Raw genomic sequence first — 15,556 nt, forward strand, 5'->3', positions numbered from 1 at the left:
AAGGCTTTCTCCAGGATTTATTTTGAACCAGTGGGAAGTAAGTTTATTCTTAGAAGACACAGGTAGGTTATAGTTTTCCTGTATATGCAAATATATGCGTATGTATGGGACATGGATATACTTACTAAGTGATTTACTCAGTGTCTTGGTTGAGTCTCCTGAAGCATACTGGCCCCTTGTATATTATTCAGGACTCTGTTAGCCCTACTTCCCATCTTCAAGTCAATGCTTCTGCTTGGAAAACAAAAAAATACCCCCCCTACTTTCTATCCCCCCATCACAAATGCAGGAGTGCTTAAAGTGTGAGGAACCGCAAAAATAGTTGTGTTAAACACATACATCTCTCCAATTTCAATGTCTCAGCAAACATAAATATTAACAGATGATTAACTTTGTCTTAGTGTTAAAGCTTTGTCATATATTCAGGACAACCAAAGGCAGACAAGCATTTAACTTAGATCCTGGATGTCGCTTCACGCTTCAGTCCGCACAGAACCACTATTTCAGTCGCTAGCACCCTGCACTGAGCTCTGGTAGACTATCACTATTCAAACAGAAAAACAAAACCCACAACAAAGTGTGCATATACAACTCCTCCCATCACTCAGAACCACTGTCTGCAGTCCACACAATTTGATATTCTTAAACTGTGTATGTCAAGTTTGCCAGCAAGGATGCTATTAAGATAGAAGTCAGAAAATAGCACAGCTGGAAGACTTAGCTGTGAAGATTTGTATTCCCCATACCTCAGGAGTAGCAGGACAATGCTTCCTACAGTTGAGAAGAATTTAATCAGTGTAGGAGTTTCTATAAACAGTGTGTTATTTAAATGCATAAAGCTAAGAGTGTTCAATGGCCCAATGATGCCTAAATGGTCCAATTTATTTTAAACACAGAACTGTACCACTGGGCATTAATAACACTAAGTAGTGGTAAACTGCTACAAAGACCTGTTGTCTACGGAGAAAACCAGAGGCAAAACACAGCCAACATCTTTGGCATCCACGTGATATAAACCCTGACAAGATGCAGAGCTGTTCTCTACGGTACCTGCATCAGATATTTGGATAATATGAATCTGCACTTTTTGGACAAATACTGATATTACACCACCTACAAATACCTCAGCTACATACCAGTGATACTTCATTCAATTAAAATATTAACACAATCACATAAAGCTTCCATATTCCTTTTGCTGTTCATGTTACAGCTTTTACAGTCATTGCTTTACTTGAAAAATCTCAGGTTAATTACTGGGGGGAAAAAAAGCTTCCCAAGTCTTGGCAGTAACACTTCTCAGGTTCATGTTTAAGTGTCACCCACTGGATGTCTCACAAAGCCACCAAGACTAACAAGCTTTACTCCAAGTCATTTTTCTAATGGGATATTGTGAAGTTTGCATCTTAGCTCATTTAACTTGCTAATAAGTTAAATCCAACCTCCCCCCAAAAGGGGAAATATCTTTTTGAAAGGACACAACCATACTTAGCAGTGTCAGCATGCTAAAAGTGTAACAAAACCCAAACCACCTCAAACTGTATTATAAGAACGAAGCCTAGAATTTATTTTAAACATTCACAAACTATGACGAATTTTTACCTGCACATCACATTATCAAAGTTGAGGCAACAGCATTATTAGAGCTTCTGGTCTGCCCCTGCACCAGACACTACTGAATACGTGCTGCACTATTAACCCCCCACACCCACAATTCTTCCACCATCTCCAGATCCCTCATTCATTTCAATCCCAAAACCAGACAGCACAACTCACACCACTGCTGGCAGTTCTGCGTTCTCCAGTGTCATTTTATTTGGTGCTTAAACAAGCAAGAGGCCCTTTAAAGTAGAAAATAGGACAGATTATAGTACTAGACAAACTAGATCGTATTTCACTTGGATCTGATTGTATTACAGTGTCCAAGGAAGGCAATATGTTTATCTGCTATATTATAAAATTATGTTCCACTCTCTAAATTGGAGAGAAAAACTCATGCCAAGTTTCCACTAAAGACCTATAGCAAATAAAGCAGAAAAAGCAAAAAGAGTAAAAAATGCTGCCCTGTTTACTAGCACTATGTATTCTCTCATAGAAAAATGGGGAAAAAAAAAAAGATTATTTCAGACATATTAACAGTTCAAAAGTTATTCCAGCTTTCAACCACAATGGAAATGTCTTACTACAAATCATTGTTCATCTCTAGCTCTTCAGCTGCTTCCAAAGTTTTCTTGGAATAGTTTAAATGCAATCCATAAGTAATCTGTTAGCAATCGATTTATAAGTAAAATGCATCGCAGCGCAATTTAGTATCTGCGGTTTCAGGCAATCACTTGAGTGCTTTCAAAACGCATAACAGAATGTCACAGTGACATTTTTAATGCTGACAGAGTATTTATATGAGTGCCCAGAAAAAAGCCAAGCAAATGAAAGAATTTAAGCAAACAGAATTACAGCTCAATTGACCAAAAAACAAAACTTCCCCTGCAATGTAATATACTGGGATTTACAAATGCTTTTCCTCTGAGCCTGAAAAGTCATTAATTGATTTATGAAAAGAATCACTTTCAAGGCTATTGAAAGCTATTTGCTAAACATTTCTAAGACAATCCTATCTAGAGCACTGTATTTCAATATCCTATAAACACTTTTTAAATGAAGAAGAACTGAAACCAAACCTAAAACTGGTGAAGAGAGAGGTTTATTTTCTGGGAGTAGGAGGAAGAGCTAGAGAACAAGCTCAGAAGCCTGCAGTTAAAGAGCCCAAGACACATAAGAAAGCAAAATTCTTCTACTAATGCCATACAAGAAAAATCAGAACTTTTTCACTGACCTAAAACAGATTTTATTGTGAGTTGTAACACAAGCTGCCAAATGAAACAATGTCTTTAAAAATACGAATCAATGAAGCTTCTTCAATCTCAAACAGCATTATTACCTTTATATTTAAGATTACAAAAAGAGCTTGCTCCGGAGAATTCTGTAGCAGGCTGATGAGCTTTACCATTAAATCAATTTAACAGAATGTTATGAGAACACGAGTATCGAAATGGCAAGCTGAAAAATGGAGCTACAGGCAATTCACACGAAGGGCAAGCTGCTCAAAGGCACTGCCTTGCAGTGCGGCTGAGAAACACACACAGAAACACTCTGTGCAGCAGCCAGAATTCCAGAATTATAGCACTGGCAAAGGAGGAGAATAAGGTGTTAAAACTGAAGTTTTAGTCTGGTATAATAATACTTATTAACATCGGATTTCTTGGAATGCAGGTACCACTTACGAAAACGCAGCACAGCCTGCAGCAGAGAGTGCTGAGCACCCCTGGGTTTCACTGGATACCACTGTGTGACACCCATCCACACAAACATGGTATGGTGTCAACCATCACCTGTGCCTAGGATCTCAGAATGCTTCCTCCAGCAGGCAGAGCTGCTCAGGCACTTCCACTGCATACTTGGCTTCAAATACCATGACGCAGCAGCAGTTGAAGAACAGAGTGCTTTAAGAGTTTGAAGTCTAAGGAAGCTTTAAAATAATAACTCGACTGTCTAGTCAGAGATGTAGATTTCTTAAAGGTTGTTCTGGAGCTCCCTCTTGAGGTTAGATACTACACTATGTTGAAGACACTGCTATACTCTGATTCTACTCAAAATGAGAGTACGTCTTTGCAAAAGAGATAATATCAAAGGCATCTCTTCAAATCTCTGCACACTGGTTTATAGTGAGTACTAGATGCTTTTGAGTTACAAGCACTGCAATCTTAAAACACAGGAAGATCAACTGAAGAGGCACTTTACTTACACACCTCTGGTGGCCGGGTCAGGAGCACCCCTGTTATCGTGAATCGTGAAATGGAACAATACACACTGGTGATGAGAAACTAACAGTGTTGTCTATTTGTAAAGAAACTATAAATGTACTAGGTTTAAGGCTGTTAACATGTCCCACTCTTTGGGTGACATTTTAGCTACTCTAAGCATCTCTCTCTCCTTGCTAGAGCTACCTTCTTCCACAAAGCCTAACAGTACCACTCCATTATCTTTGCTGCCACAATCTGCAACATGGGCTGACACATCTGGTTTTTCATGTGCTGAATCAGTGTTTGCCAAAGTTTGGAAAACTTTTTAAACAGATGCTGTTGAAATTTCACTCTCAAAACCAGCATCTTTCAGCAAACTCTAGAAGGCCCCCACTTGGAAAAGCTTTTATCAGAGAAATTCCTAATTAAACTCATGTTGAGAATTTTTCTCCTCTCTCACAATAGCTGAAGGTTCAAAATCAGACAGCCAAGGAAGTCTCTGGAAGGAGTGCAAGAGCCAAAAGAACAAGCCTAGCCCATGATGGTCATGTTTAACTACTGCTGAGCCCCCAGCTTGGCACTTTCTTCAGTCCTTGAGCAAACATCCATGTGTCACATCATTTAAAAATCTTTCATCCTGTGACAAAGCTTGTAGTTTTTGTAAGTTTTTCTATTTTAGGGTGGAACAGATTTCAACTTGAATGCCTCACAACAGCAACACAGTTTATTCAGTTGTCCTTAGCGATTAAGGTAACGCTGAAGAAATGAGTCTAGAGACATGCTGTCTCCTCCCACTACATGCCTTGAAACCTGCGAGGTATTTGTCATCTTATAAACATAGCCTTTAATTTGAGGCATCAGTTCTGAAACATACTTGCTGATTTTGTGATGCCAGATCACCTTCTAAAGCAACACAATTTTTTCTATTAACTTTATGCTACTCTCTGTCCTCTGTGAAAGAGACAACAAACAAAAAAGAACCAACAAACCCCCTTGCATTAGCTAGAATCAGATGTTTTTTGATCACCACGGAAGCTTGTAGAAATTGTGCACAACTCATCAGCTATACCAAGTGCAAGACTAAAAAGAATGGCTTAAAACTTGGACCTAGAAAGGGTCTCTTGTCCATTGCCAGAGGGCATTCACCTAAGAGTTCTAGCTCCTTACAACTTAAACAACCACAAAAAAATCAAAGCAGATTGGGAATACACATCATAGCCCACATTACATCTTAAGAGATATTCTAGAAGTTAAAGATGTTTTCTTACTTTTCATGGTGCCCTCCTCTTCTTCCTCTTCAGTGTTTATGACCATTGTGCCCAACTGCGATTCCAAGGTGCCATCATGTTCTATCATTGTGTTGGCTCCATCAGTCATGGTGTTGACAGCTCTTATGGTACCAGTTTCATCTCCACTTGCCCTCACCATGGTACCTGAATCAGTTTCATCTTCTTCCTGTACAAGGATGTCATAAATACATTTTTACTGATGGTGGTGAGGTCCCATGAAGAATGTGTCCTTGGGTACAGACAAGTCTTACTAATCCAAAGATCTTTTACAAATATACATAGAAGCAACATTTTGTTTTATGCACTTAATTCTCTCCCTGTCATCTCCAAACAGGTAATGAAAAGTTTCCGTACTTTTCTGTCAGCGTGACAAATATGAGAACAGATAAATCATCAGCAGAGTGTCTCTCAATGCAAGTTCTATCTCATTTCTGACCTGCTGACCTGTCTGTAAGAGTATATTACTATACTCCTTCAGTCATTAGTATTTCTATTCATGTTGTCAGTTTTAACAGTTGATCTAAAACCCCTGTCTCAAGTGGTACAGTTCACTGAGGAGTCACTAGTTATTAGCGACATGTGGCACACTGAAGAAAAATGATTAGGAGCCTGTCTTTTAACATTTAGGTAGTTTTACCTGCTAACAACTTCAGAAGCACTGAGTAAAAATTAATCAAATTTGAAATTATTTTAAAGGGAATGAAAGAAATCATGAAAGTAAGTAATTTTTTCTGCAAGGAAATTATTTCTTATCTTTCCAGTTGCTTACAGGTGCTAATATTATACAAGTTTGAGTTATTGCTGTCAAGAGACTGACTCTGTATGAAAACACAAGCTCCTGAAACAAATTCTGGTAGGTCAACTTCCTGGCACAGGAAGTCAGCCAGAGGTGGTAGATTCATTAGGTGGAGTGTGCTTCACTAAGTATAGATTGTGACTAGGATTTCATGAAGAATAAAATCAAAATTTCCATAACCTATTTAGTTTCTTGGAAATGTGGATCAGCTATCCAACTAAAAGACCAAAAGTAACTTTCTAGGTCCTAGGTTTACAGCAGTTTCTAAGCATCTCACCTTGGGTGAGATACTTGTGTTTGTTGTAAGGATAAAGTTCACGGTTCTTTATGTGCAGCCATGGCCTTACTGATCTGTATTAGTGTTAGAGGGAAAAGACAGGTCTTGCACATCAAGCTGTAATACTCCATCTCAATGTCATTGAAAGGAAGAAGTACACCCCTCCATGTTCTGGTGTTCCATGCATTTTATCTGTCCTGTCAAGGGTGTCTACGTAATTTACTTCCCAGCTTCCAAACCAATAGCAAAAGGAGAAGACTACATGAAATGTTAATGAAGGAAAAGTAATTTTATGTGGAGATGAGTGGGTGAGAGGAAGTAATAGATTTGTTAGCTACACATCACTTAACAAAGGACTACAGCAGAAGTTTCCATAGCACCACTTGGGAAGTGCTTAGGAACACTTTTCTGCTAGCAGACACAGAGTAGAGAAGCTTCAGGAGAACACACACACTGACAGAGACCATTCAACTCCACTACATAGACTTCATCTCTCAGCAATGTGACTCCAAAGCAGTCAGAAATCAAGAAATACAGGGTAGGGACAATACTTTCAGAGCCAACATCATGGCAACATGACCAGTAAAGTTACTTCCACACTGAATAAATAGGCAGTCCTAAACTGGAAAACTAGATGAACAACACTTTCAGCATCCAGGCTGTGGACCATGCTGTTCAAGTCTAACCTCTGAAAAGGTCTGGCATATAATGCCTTTTGTTGCCCATTTCATTTATTCAGGTTGAAGCAGGCAGAGGCTCAAAAAACAGCTTTCAACATGCTTTCCATATTCACATGCTGTAACCACTGAAACAAGGAGCCCATATTTAAATTCACAGCAATCCCCTGGACACTTGTCATGCCCTCACCTCAGGTTTCTGTCGGTTGCTCTTGTGTAGTAGAAAGTTTCTATAAGGGGGGTTCTAAAGCACAATAGTAAAACAACACAACATACTTATATCATAGTGCATCACAGATGATATTATTATTTTATACCAGGAGAGCAGTTTAAGACCTAAATCTACAATGAACAGTTCTCATTACTGACTAAATAATATAATCCAACTGGTAAAATATATCAAGTCTTCTGCACACACTATTTTGTATACCTATTCAATCACAGGTCTGGAGCTACACTGCAAGCTAAACAGTAAGCCATACACGCTGGCTATCCCACTCTATAAAGATTGAGCAGGGACCAAGCATTGGGTTAAGCAGAAACCTAAAGAACTACATAAAATCCAAAGGCAACTGGATAAAATATTGCCAAAACAAAAAACAAAGCAGCTAAGCCTTATGAAAGGAGCAAGAGTTTGGACTTTGTACACAGTTGCTGTTAAATACTCACTGAATTTTCTTCATCATCTTGATCTAGTTCACGCTGTTGTGCCTCTTGACGTTTCAGCTTGATATCCATTGCTTCATTTATCAAGTCTCGCAGAATTGACACTCCTTTGGCACTTTTAACAAAAGGATGCTGAAAAGGATTTTGAAAACAAATAAGCACTGCACCCGAGCCAAGATATAGCAATAAAACATTGTTACTATAGTCTATTTCCAATTGAAATTAAGGTTTAACTTCATACATTACTAAAGTAAAAGTCCATTACTTCTGTTTGGCACAGGAGGGAGACCTCCAAACACCACCATGCTCCACAAGCACCACTGCTGCGAGACCTTTGGCTCATTCCCTTCCATAACTCCACTTACTTTCCTGAGCAGCTTAGTTGTCAAGAACCAATTACACAGATCATCACCATTGAGACCATTCAGAGCAATCACTTTCATTTAGCATCCCCTTTTTAAGAGGCAGTTTCTTGGCAATGCTGGTGAGAATTTGAAAGTACAAAACCACCAAAACTAAACAACAAAACCCCCTCCAAAACCCAAACAAACAAAAAAAACAACCCAGAGAAGACAAAGATGGGAAGTTGAAGTCAGACTGGTCCTTAGAGAAGAACTGAAAAGTTAAAGTTGAGTGTAAGATTTTTAAAATGACATATTAAAAAGTAAAGTCTGTAGTGAGCAGGAGTAGCAAGAAATGAAACCAAGATCGCAACAGACATGTGGCACTGCCTACCCTAGCAATCCTTCTCTAGAGCTTATGTTCTGGTAAGAAAAGGCACACCTGCAGAAGCTGGGTTGCAGTGGCACGCTGCTCCGGGCTCTTGACAAGACACTGCTTTACAAAGTCTGTAAAATTGTCTGACCAGACCTCTGGTTTCCGGAATGTTGGAGGCGGATTGGTGGGAATCATGAAAATTGCCTAAAACCAGAAGAATATTCCAGATATGCAAACAAAGTTTAATGCTTTCCAACAATACAACATGAACACACAAAAACGTACACTGGTACTAAAGAACAACAGACATCTTGAGTTTGCTGCTTCTGCAGAGTTTGTGCCAATATTATACGTAAATCTGCCCAGAGAGGTCAAGTAGCAAGAAATCAGACTTTTCTCACTAGGTGCTTACACTTCTGTCTCAGCCATTACGTGCCCTAAGAGGTGTAAATCTGCCTTTTTTGTCTTAAAAAAAACTGTGTTTGCATTAAAAAAAAGAAAAGAAAAAAATCACTTTGGATAATACAGCGGAAAATATGTTTCTTCACATCTAACACAGGGAGTTTCAGCCGTGTCTTAATGGAAGCGAATTCTGATTTTCCTTCCTGTGCAGATTCCCCTTCTCAAAGACCTGCTTTTCATTTAATCAGTAGTGCAAACAACTGTCAGAAGACAAATTAAAAGCAAGGTGGCACACTGATATGTTATTCAGCCAGCTACGATAGCAAGATGTCCTTTCCATGCATTTTAAAAGACCACCTTACCCTCATAGGATGAATATCTGCATATGGTGGTTTGCCTTCAGCCATTTCTATTGCAGTGATTCCCAGAGACCAGATGTCTGCAACACAGTTATACCCTATTTCTTGAATCACTTCTGGAGCCATCCAAAACGGGGTGCCTATAACTGTGTTCCGCTTTGCCATGGTGTCCTGAGAAGAAGAGCAGGATAAAGATCCAGGCAAAGGCAATTGTATTAGCCACAAATGTTCATTAATGAATTATCATCCTAATTATCTTCCACTTGCATGCACATTATTAGACTTGGCAAGACTGGGATACAGAGAACTGCAAAGAGGAATTGAAATGTGCTTACAGAAGTTACAGATATCTGGAAGAAATCAACAAACGCTACCGCAAGCCATTACTTGGGCATAAAGGCTTCCACAGAGAAAGCTCTGCTCTAATCTGTTGTTGGTTTAGCATCTTATTATGTTGATGTAAAGTGCTAAAACCCAAGTTTAGAACAATTCCTCGAAGTCTCCACAAGCACGTCATACTCACATGCACATCAAAAAGATAAACTGAAGTGTACACAAGCATCTTGGTTTTACTTACTGTAAGTTGTCCTGCCACGCCAAAATCTGCAAGTTTAGCATGGCCCTCTGTATTTAGCAATATATTTCCAGCTTTGATGTCCCTGTGTATTTTCCTCATAAAATGCAGGTACTCTAGTCCTTTCAGTGTTGATTGCACTATTGTAGCAATTTCCTCCTCTGTGAGCTAAAGAAAATAAAAGTTACTGCCAACCCATCAGTTGCTGAGATGCAACGCTATTGTGTTTCAGTCTATTTCCTGAGTCACTAATTGCCATTTAATTACCTTCACTAGAAGTTGCTATACTAATGGGAAATTGGTCAGCGACTTACAGCATTATGTAGTAGAATTAGATGTCAATCAGCACACACACGTACCATATTTCACATACCATAACCCTTTCTCAACTAATAATTCTCAGCCTGTAATAACCAAAACAAGGCAAAGTCAAACAGACAATAGATTCTACTTTGGGATCGGCCTGGGTTTTCAGGAAAGCCAACAAGCCAAAATCTGCTCCACTGATTACATTATCCAGAAAACCAAAACTCGATCAATTGATTGACTTCCTCACTTTCAGAGGAACAAAGAACCTGCACCTCAAGTTCTGGCCAATGGTTGTGTCAGGTATCAAACACCGTGAAAATTATGTCCAAACTACTCAGCTCCCTTGAGCTGCGGGACACCCTTATTTCCCATTTACACATTCAAAGAAGAAAGAACGTACGGTTTTATTTCGTAATCGAATAATATCAGACACAGATCCAGCGCCGCAGTATTCCATGACTATCCACAGGTCTGTGTTCTTAAAATAGCTGCCGTAATATTTCACCACATGAGGACTATGAAATGTGAAAAAAGGAGAAGAAAACAAAGGATCAAACAGCAGTAACTAGCATAACTGAATAAGCACAATGCACTGCAGAGTCCATAAGTATGCTTTAGAAATTCAGAGTTGAAGTGCCACTGAAACCCTGATCAAAAGTATTCCAAACCAGTCTGAACTTGCACAGGGCTGCTGTAGCCCTGCCAAGCCTCTTCCCCAGAGTGGTGCTCATCTGACCCGTTAGTAAGGCAGTTCAGGGAGCTAAACCATCTGAAAATAAATCCTATAGAAATAAGAAGTGATTAGCCTTCAATCTGGTTTAGCTCCCTGAATTGGATTACAACAAGGTCAGTGCTGTGGCAAGCAAGAAGGCAGGACAAGGGAATGAGAAACAGACCACAGCAGTCCCCAATAAAGCTGCCGCAGAGCTTTTGCAACCAAGTGGAAACATTAAATAAGGTCCAAAGTTCACTGGAAAATAGCTATCATGTTAATTAATATGAATGTTTACCCACTACCACACACACCTACTTGTTTCCACAACTTACTCCAGGATGTATTTTAGAAATCCAGTGCAACTTAAGACTGTCTCTCACAGTCAGATCTCTGGCTGCCCCAAAACCAAACCATCTAATAAAGTCCATTGGTGAGAATAACCATCTGTCCTCTGCAAAGGTACAGCAGAAAACTAACAGAAAGACTGTTCCTGATTTTATGGGAACAATGCTAAGGAATAAAAGTACACTTAATCTATTCTCTGCTGAATTTTTTCTAATGAAAAACTGTGAAAGTGGCAAGTCAGTCACAGTGCAGTGTCCCTTAGTCTTGTCCCTACTTAATCGAGGCTCCAGTGACTCGCTCCTTCTGCTGTTCACAACTGTAAGGTCTCATCTCAGGCCTTGCAATGTTAATATTTAATTTCTTTTAAGAAAGAGAATGATTTCCAAGTTACACAGGAAGATTTTTCACAAACAAACTGTTTTCAAGTTACATTTTTTGTCTGCCACCAGTCAACTTCATTTAAAGATAGTGAGACCGAAGCACAGTAAGAGTGAGTGAGCCCATAGTTTCATACTGCTAATGCAATTTATTTTAAATGGCTTTCCATGCCTGATGTCTAAAGGTAGCGTTTCTTATGGCTAGATTCACAATACCAGAAGAAAATAGTGTACTTTAAACTAAGCCTAAGACACACTTCGAGAGGAGGTCTTCCACGCCCTTGAGCTCTTCATTAAGTTATTACAACATCTTTTGCCATAAGAAACATGCAAAGACAACCCAGGGAGCCAACCATCAGCCCGCAGAGCTGCCAGCAAGTTATTCTGGGGATGCTCACATCAGCAGACAGCTTGTACCACACTAGAACCTGCACAGGCAGAAAATGGCCACCCAAGCAGGTGACAGCACATTGATTATGCACATGCAAGAGCAGTCATGCGTTAGTGGCTCTCGTCCACATGCCCCTTAAACAAACCAACAAAAAACCCTACTTCTAACGTTTTCTATATCCATACGGAAGCATTTTTAGAAGTCATTATCTCTCTGGACATGGGAACTGCTGTTCTAGCACACCATCAAGTTACCACTGCTCAATAAGTGATGGCACATGGGTAGAACTGCAGTAACTGCTCACATGCTCAGCTCTCTGCTGGCAGCAAGTGCAAGGTTATTCAACTCAGCTTAATGCTCTCTTAGTGCAAGCTACATTTTTGTTGTCTTACCTTTGCTGGGCTTAACACTACCCAAATGGTCAGTTAACATGACTCAGCTGATACGAGGTAACTTGATTGTACAAGTCCAGCCTTTTAAAAAACATTTAAGGCAACATCATGGCTTTTATTTGATTAAATGCCATTTTCTTTGCATACGATAATGGGTTTTGCAGTACACATTTACCTGTCACATTGCTGCATAATGGATATTTCCTTTATGATCTCTTGCAGGTCAGATTCCACAGGAACTTGCTTAATTGCAACAACTTGACCCGTTTCTTTATGAATGGCTTTGAACACGCTGCCATAGGAACTATGAAACAAAATATTAAACAAGCACTGAATACATTAACTTTTTAAAAATGCAAATGTTTTTTGCAAGTGCAGCCACCAGGTGAAAAATTAACTACCCTTCTGCTAAAAGTTATTTATATTAAAAATCAAAATATCAGTCCACTAGCTTCTAAACATAATACGAGTAAGTCACAGCACACTGAAACGGTCAGAAAAGACCCAATCACCATTACATTGCCTATAGCTTTGGGAAATTTGGAAATCTACACAATTCCAACAAAACAGATTCTCTCTTTTTCCAGCATACTGTACCAGCTGAGCACCAGTAAGAACTACAGTTCTGATCACAGAGGTTTGCTTGTTCTTGTCAGATATTATCTGTCTTACTTCCAGCTTCTTCCAGCATCCAGGCAGATTTACAACTCGGGTTTTGTTCAAATGAACTGCTTAAGGCAGCAAACATGTCACTCACTGAGTGTTCCCACGCTGCTCTGTCTTACCAAGCAACAGAAGTTAATTTCCACGTTGTGAAGCTTCCACAGGAGGTATGAGGGATGAACTATAAAACCTCTTGAGCTCCCACAGAGCCCTATCCACTCCAAATTGGCATTTTCCAATGGTGTTTCAACTCCCTACTGCTGAGCCGTAAGCTATCGTTTGGATTAAGATATCATAACTTTTGGGAAACAAATTCTTTATTGTGTTACTAACCAAACACTGTTGCTGTGTTAGTACATACCTTTGCAGTAACAGGATCATGACAAAAGTGAAAAATCAGAGACCACTGAACGCATGCCCATTACACTGATCTGTTCTTAGAGAAACATACACTGGGCAGACACATGGAACAGAACACATACCCTTCTCCAAGCTTCTCCAATACATCAAATACTTCTTCAGGTTGTTTGGTTAAACTGTCTTCATCCAACTTCTTCAGCTGCCTGTATATGAAAGAATAGAGAAGTTATTACATTTAACTGCACAGCAGTTTGGGCTTTGTTGGAACAGAAGAATAAACAGTGCCACTTAAACATATGCAAGGCTTAGTGTGAAGCAAATTGATTATGAAGTTAAGTTTATTTCACCCGACAGGAGACTGAATGTTATTAGCATCCAATAGCAAAAGAGGACTGGGAATTAGAGAGAACAGAATTTGATCGGGCACACAAATCACAGACTTCCTTGGTGGAAACACCTCTCAGGATCTATACACTGGTGGTCAAATCCCAGCACAGCACTGCAGAGACTTGCAGCTATTGAACATACCTGCTGAAGTTCGAGGTCTTTAACAGAAGGATATGTACTAAGGGCTGCTCAAAAGGGAACATCATTTTCCCTAATGCATTTGGAGTATGTGTGAGATGCATTTGCTGGGAGGAAGTATTCAATACTCATCTCACCTGTATGTTTTTAATACCAGAAATTCAGATCTTTAATTTGTGAGCCTGGACATATACCAGGAAAGTTCTATCAGGAAAAAAAAAGGAAAGGAAATTGATCTTTCAGGATCTTAATGCTGCTCGGTCCATCCCTCTTAAATGCATTAATAACAGGAGTCAGCTGAATTACTTCCTAGGGAAGGGATGCTATGTAATCCTTCACTTAGTCCCACTTATCCCAGTACAGCTTCCAGAGAGATTCCATACACAAAGCAACAAGAATCAACCACATTTGTTTCAGTCTACCTCTACCACACTGAGAGTTGCTCATCAAGAAAACCTCCTGAAACAGTTAAGGACTACAGAAGAAAAAAATAAGCTGAAAACAAAGTATTTTACTGTCTTTTGACAGTAAATAGCATCCAAGAGCCCACAAACAAGTGCTCTTTGATTTTCACACAACTAAAGTCTGAAACAACAACAAAACACCACCACAAAAACTCCCAACCCCTGCCCCCCCCCAACTCTCCAAACCAGCTTATACAAGTTTTTGAAACACAGAAACTTATTATTCTCAGAGTTTTCAGAACTTACTGGTCTCACAGCGAGCAGCACTTAAAATGAAACATGCATGGCTGCCTGCAACTGCAAATAACTACTGAAAGCTCTTACTGCTTTAAAGATCATGACTCCACCATGAGACGTGCTAATTTTTATACTAAGTATATTATTTTTCTCCCCAGTTTCTTAAACAGAATGAGAAACCACTCACTGACCCCTGGCTATTATGTTTATGTACAAAAGCCATACAGGAGGTGCAGCTCACGCATGGAGTATATACAATAGCTTCCTGAAGCAAAGGAAACATAAAGAAGCAGACTCAGGAAGTGGTGAAATACTGAAGCAGTCACTAGCTTCCCTGCAAAGATAAGCATTAACCAACAGAATGTTACTTGTCCTTGTGAGAATGTGGATGGAGAAAGGTGTGGGAAGAGGAGAAAAGGGAAAAGAACCATACACATCAGTGACCACACAAGCCACCATTTCCAAGGAGCCCAAAAAGCAGCGATGCAAGAGACAAATCCTTTTTAGTGACATTAAAATGAGGCCTACATCCGATTAAAACAAACAAAGAAAGGCTTTTTCACAAACCAAACCCAATAACCAGACAACTACTGTGCATGTATCAAACTGCCTCACTTCTGCTGTAGCGCAGGAGCACGTTCACCCCGCGCTGCCCGAGGTCGTCCCGCGCACTCGCTGCTGTCTAAGCCACGCTCTGCCTCTTCACGGCGTGTTTATACAACACGGGGGGAACAGCAGCACAACCCCCATCTCGCCTAAACTGTTATTCAGATCTAATCTGAATCACCTTTCAGTTAAACACCGGCCTAAGCAATTAGAGAATAAAACCAGATTATTTCTTAATAGGAGACACGCTGCTGTTTTGTTTAACAAAAGAAGACTGTCACTCAAGACAGGAGCCGGCAGTTTCCTTTGTTCGCTGCCCAAAGCGCTCCCCGGGACCCAGCTGCAAACCACCGATAGCACTTTGACAGACCGACGCTGCATTCAAACTGCCGCTGACTCCAGATTACTTCTCTACAGCCCTGCTCCGCTGCAGCCTGGCCTCCCGAGATACGGCGCTCCCGGCTTCAGACGGAGGTCGCCCCAAAACCTCTCAGTGAACCGGGCTCGCTTCTTGCTGGGGTGACTGGGCGCGGGACGGGCACTGGGACGGCGGGGCACCGGGAGGGTGACAAACCCGCGCTAAGCTCACCCAAAGAGATGGAAAAGTAAGCGACT

The 15,556-nt window shown here is 40.2% G+C and overlaps 1 protein-coding gene across 1 annotated transcript in view; it reads right to left on the bottom strand.

Moving 5' to 3' along the window:
* Positions 1-13,312, bottom strand: part of STK4 (serine/threonine kinase 4) — a gene marked incomplete at both ends in the record, with an annotated part of 21,418 nt that extends 8,106 nt beyond the window's left edge. Inside the window, 8 exons of the mRNA XM_010009820.1 lie at positions 5,069-5,255; positions 7,509-7,637; positions 8,289-8,426; positions 8,987-9,154; positions 9,561-9,725; positions 10,267-10,381; positions 12,262-12,390; positions 13,232-13,312. Coding sequence (XP_010008122.1) covers positions 5,069-5,255; positions 7,509-7,637; positions 8,289-8,426; positions 8,987-9,154; positions 9,561-9,725; positions 10,267-10,381; positions 12,262-12,390; positions 13,232-13,312 — 1,112 coding nt within the window. The remainder of the gene's footprint in view (positions 1-5,068; positions 5,256-7,508; positions 7,638-8,288; positions 8,427-8,986; positions 9,155-9,560; positions 9,726-10,266; positions 10,382-12,261; positions 12,391-13,231) is intronic.
* Positions 13,313-15,556: the final 2,244 nt, after the last annotated feature.

The sequence above is a fragment of the Nestor notabilis genome, unplaced genomic scaffold, assembly GCF_000696875.1.
Source record: "Nestor notabilis isolate BGI_N333 unplaced genomic scaffold, ASM69687v1 scaffold6082, whole genome shotgun sequence".
Taxonomy (NCBI): Eukaryota; Metazoa; Chordata; class Aves; order Psittaciformes; family Psittacidae; genus Nestor; species Nestor notabilis.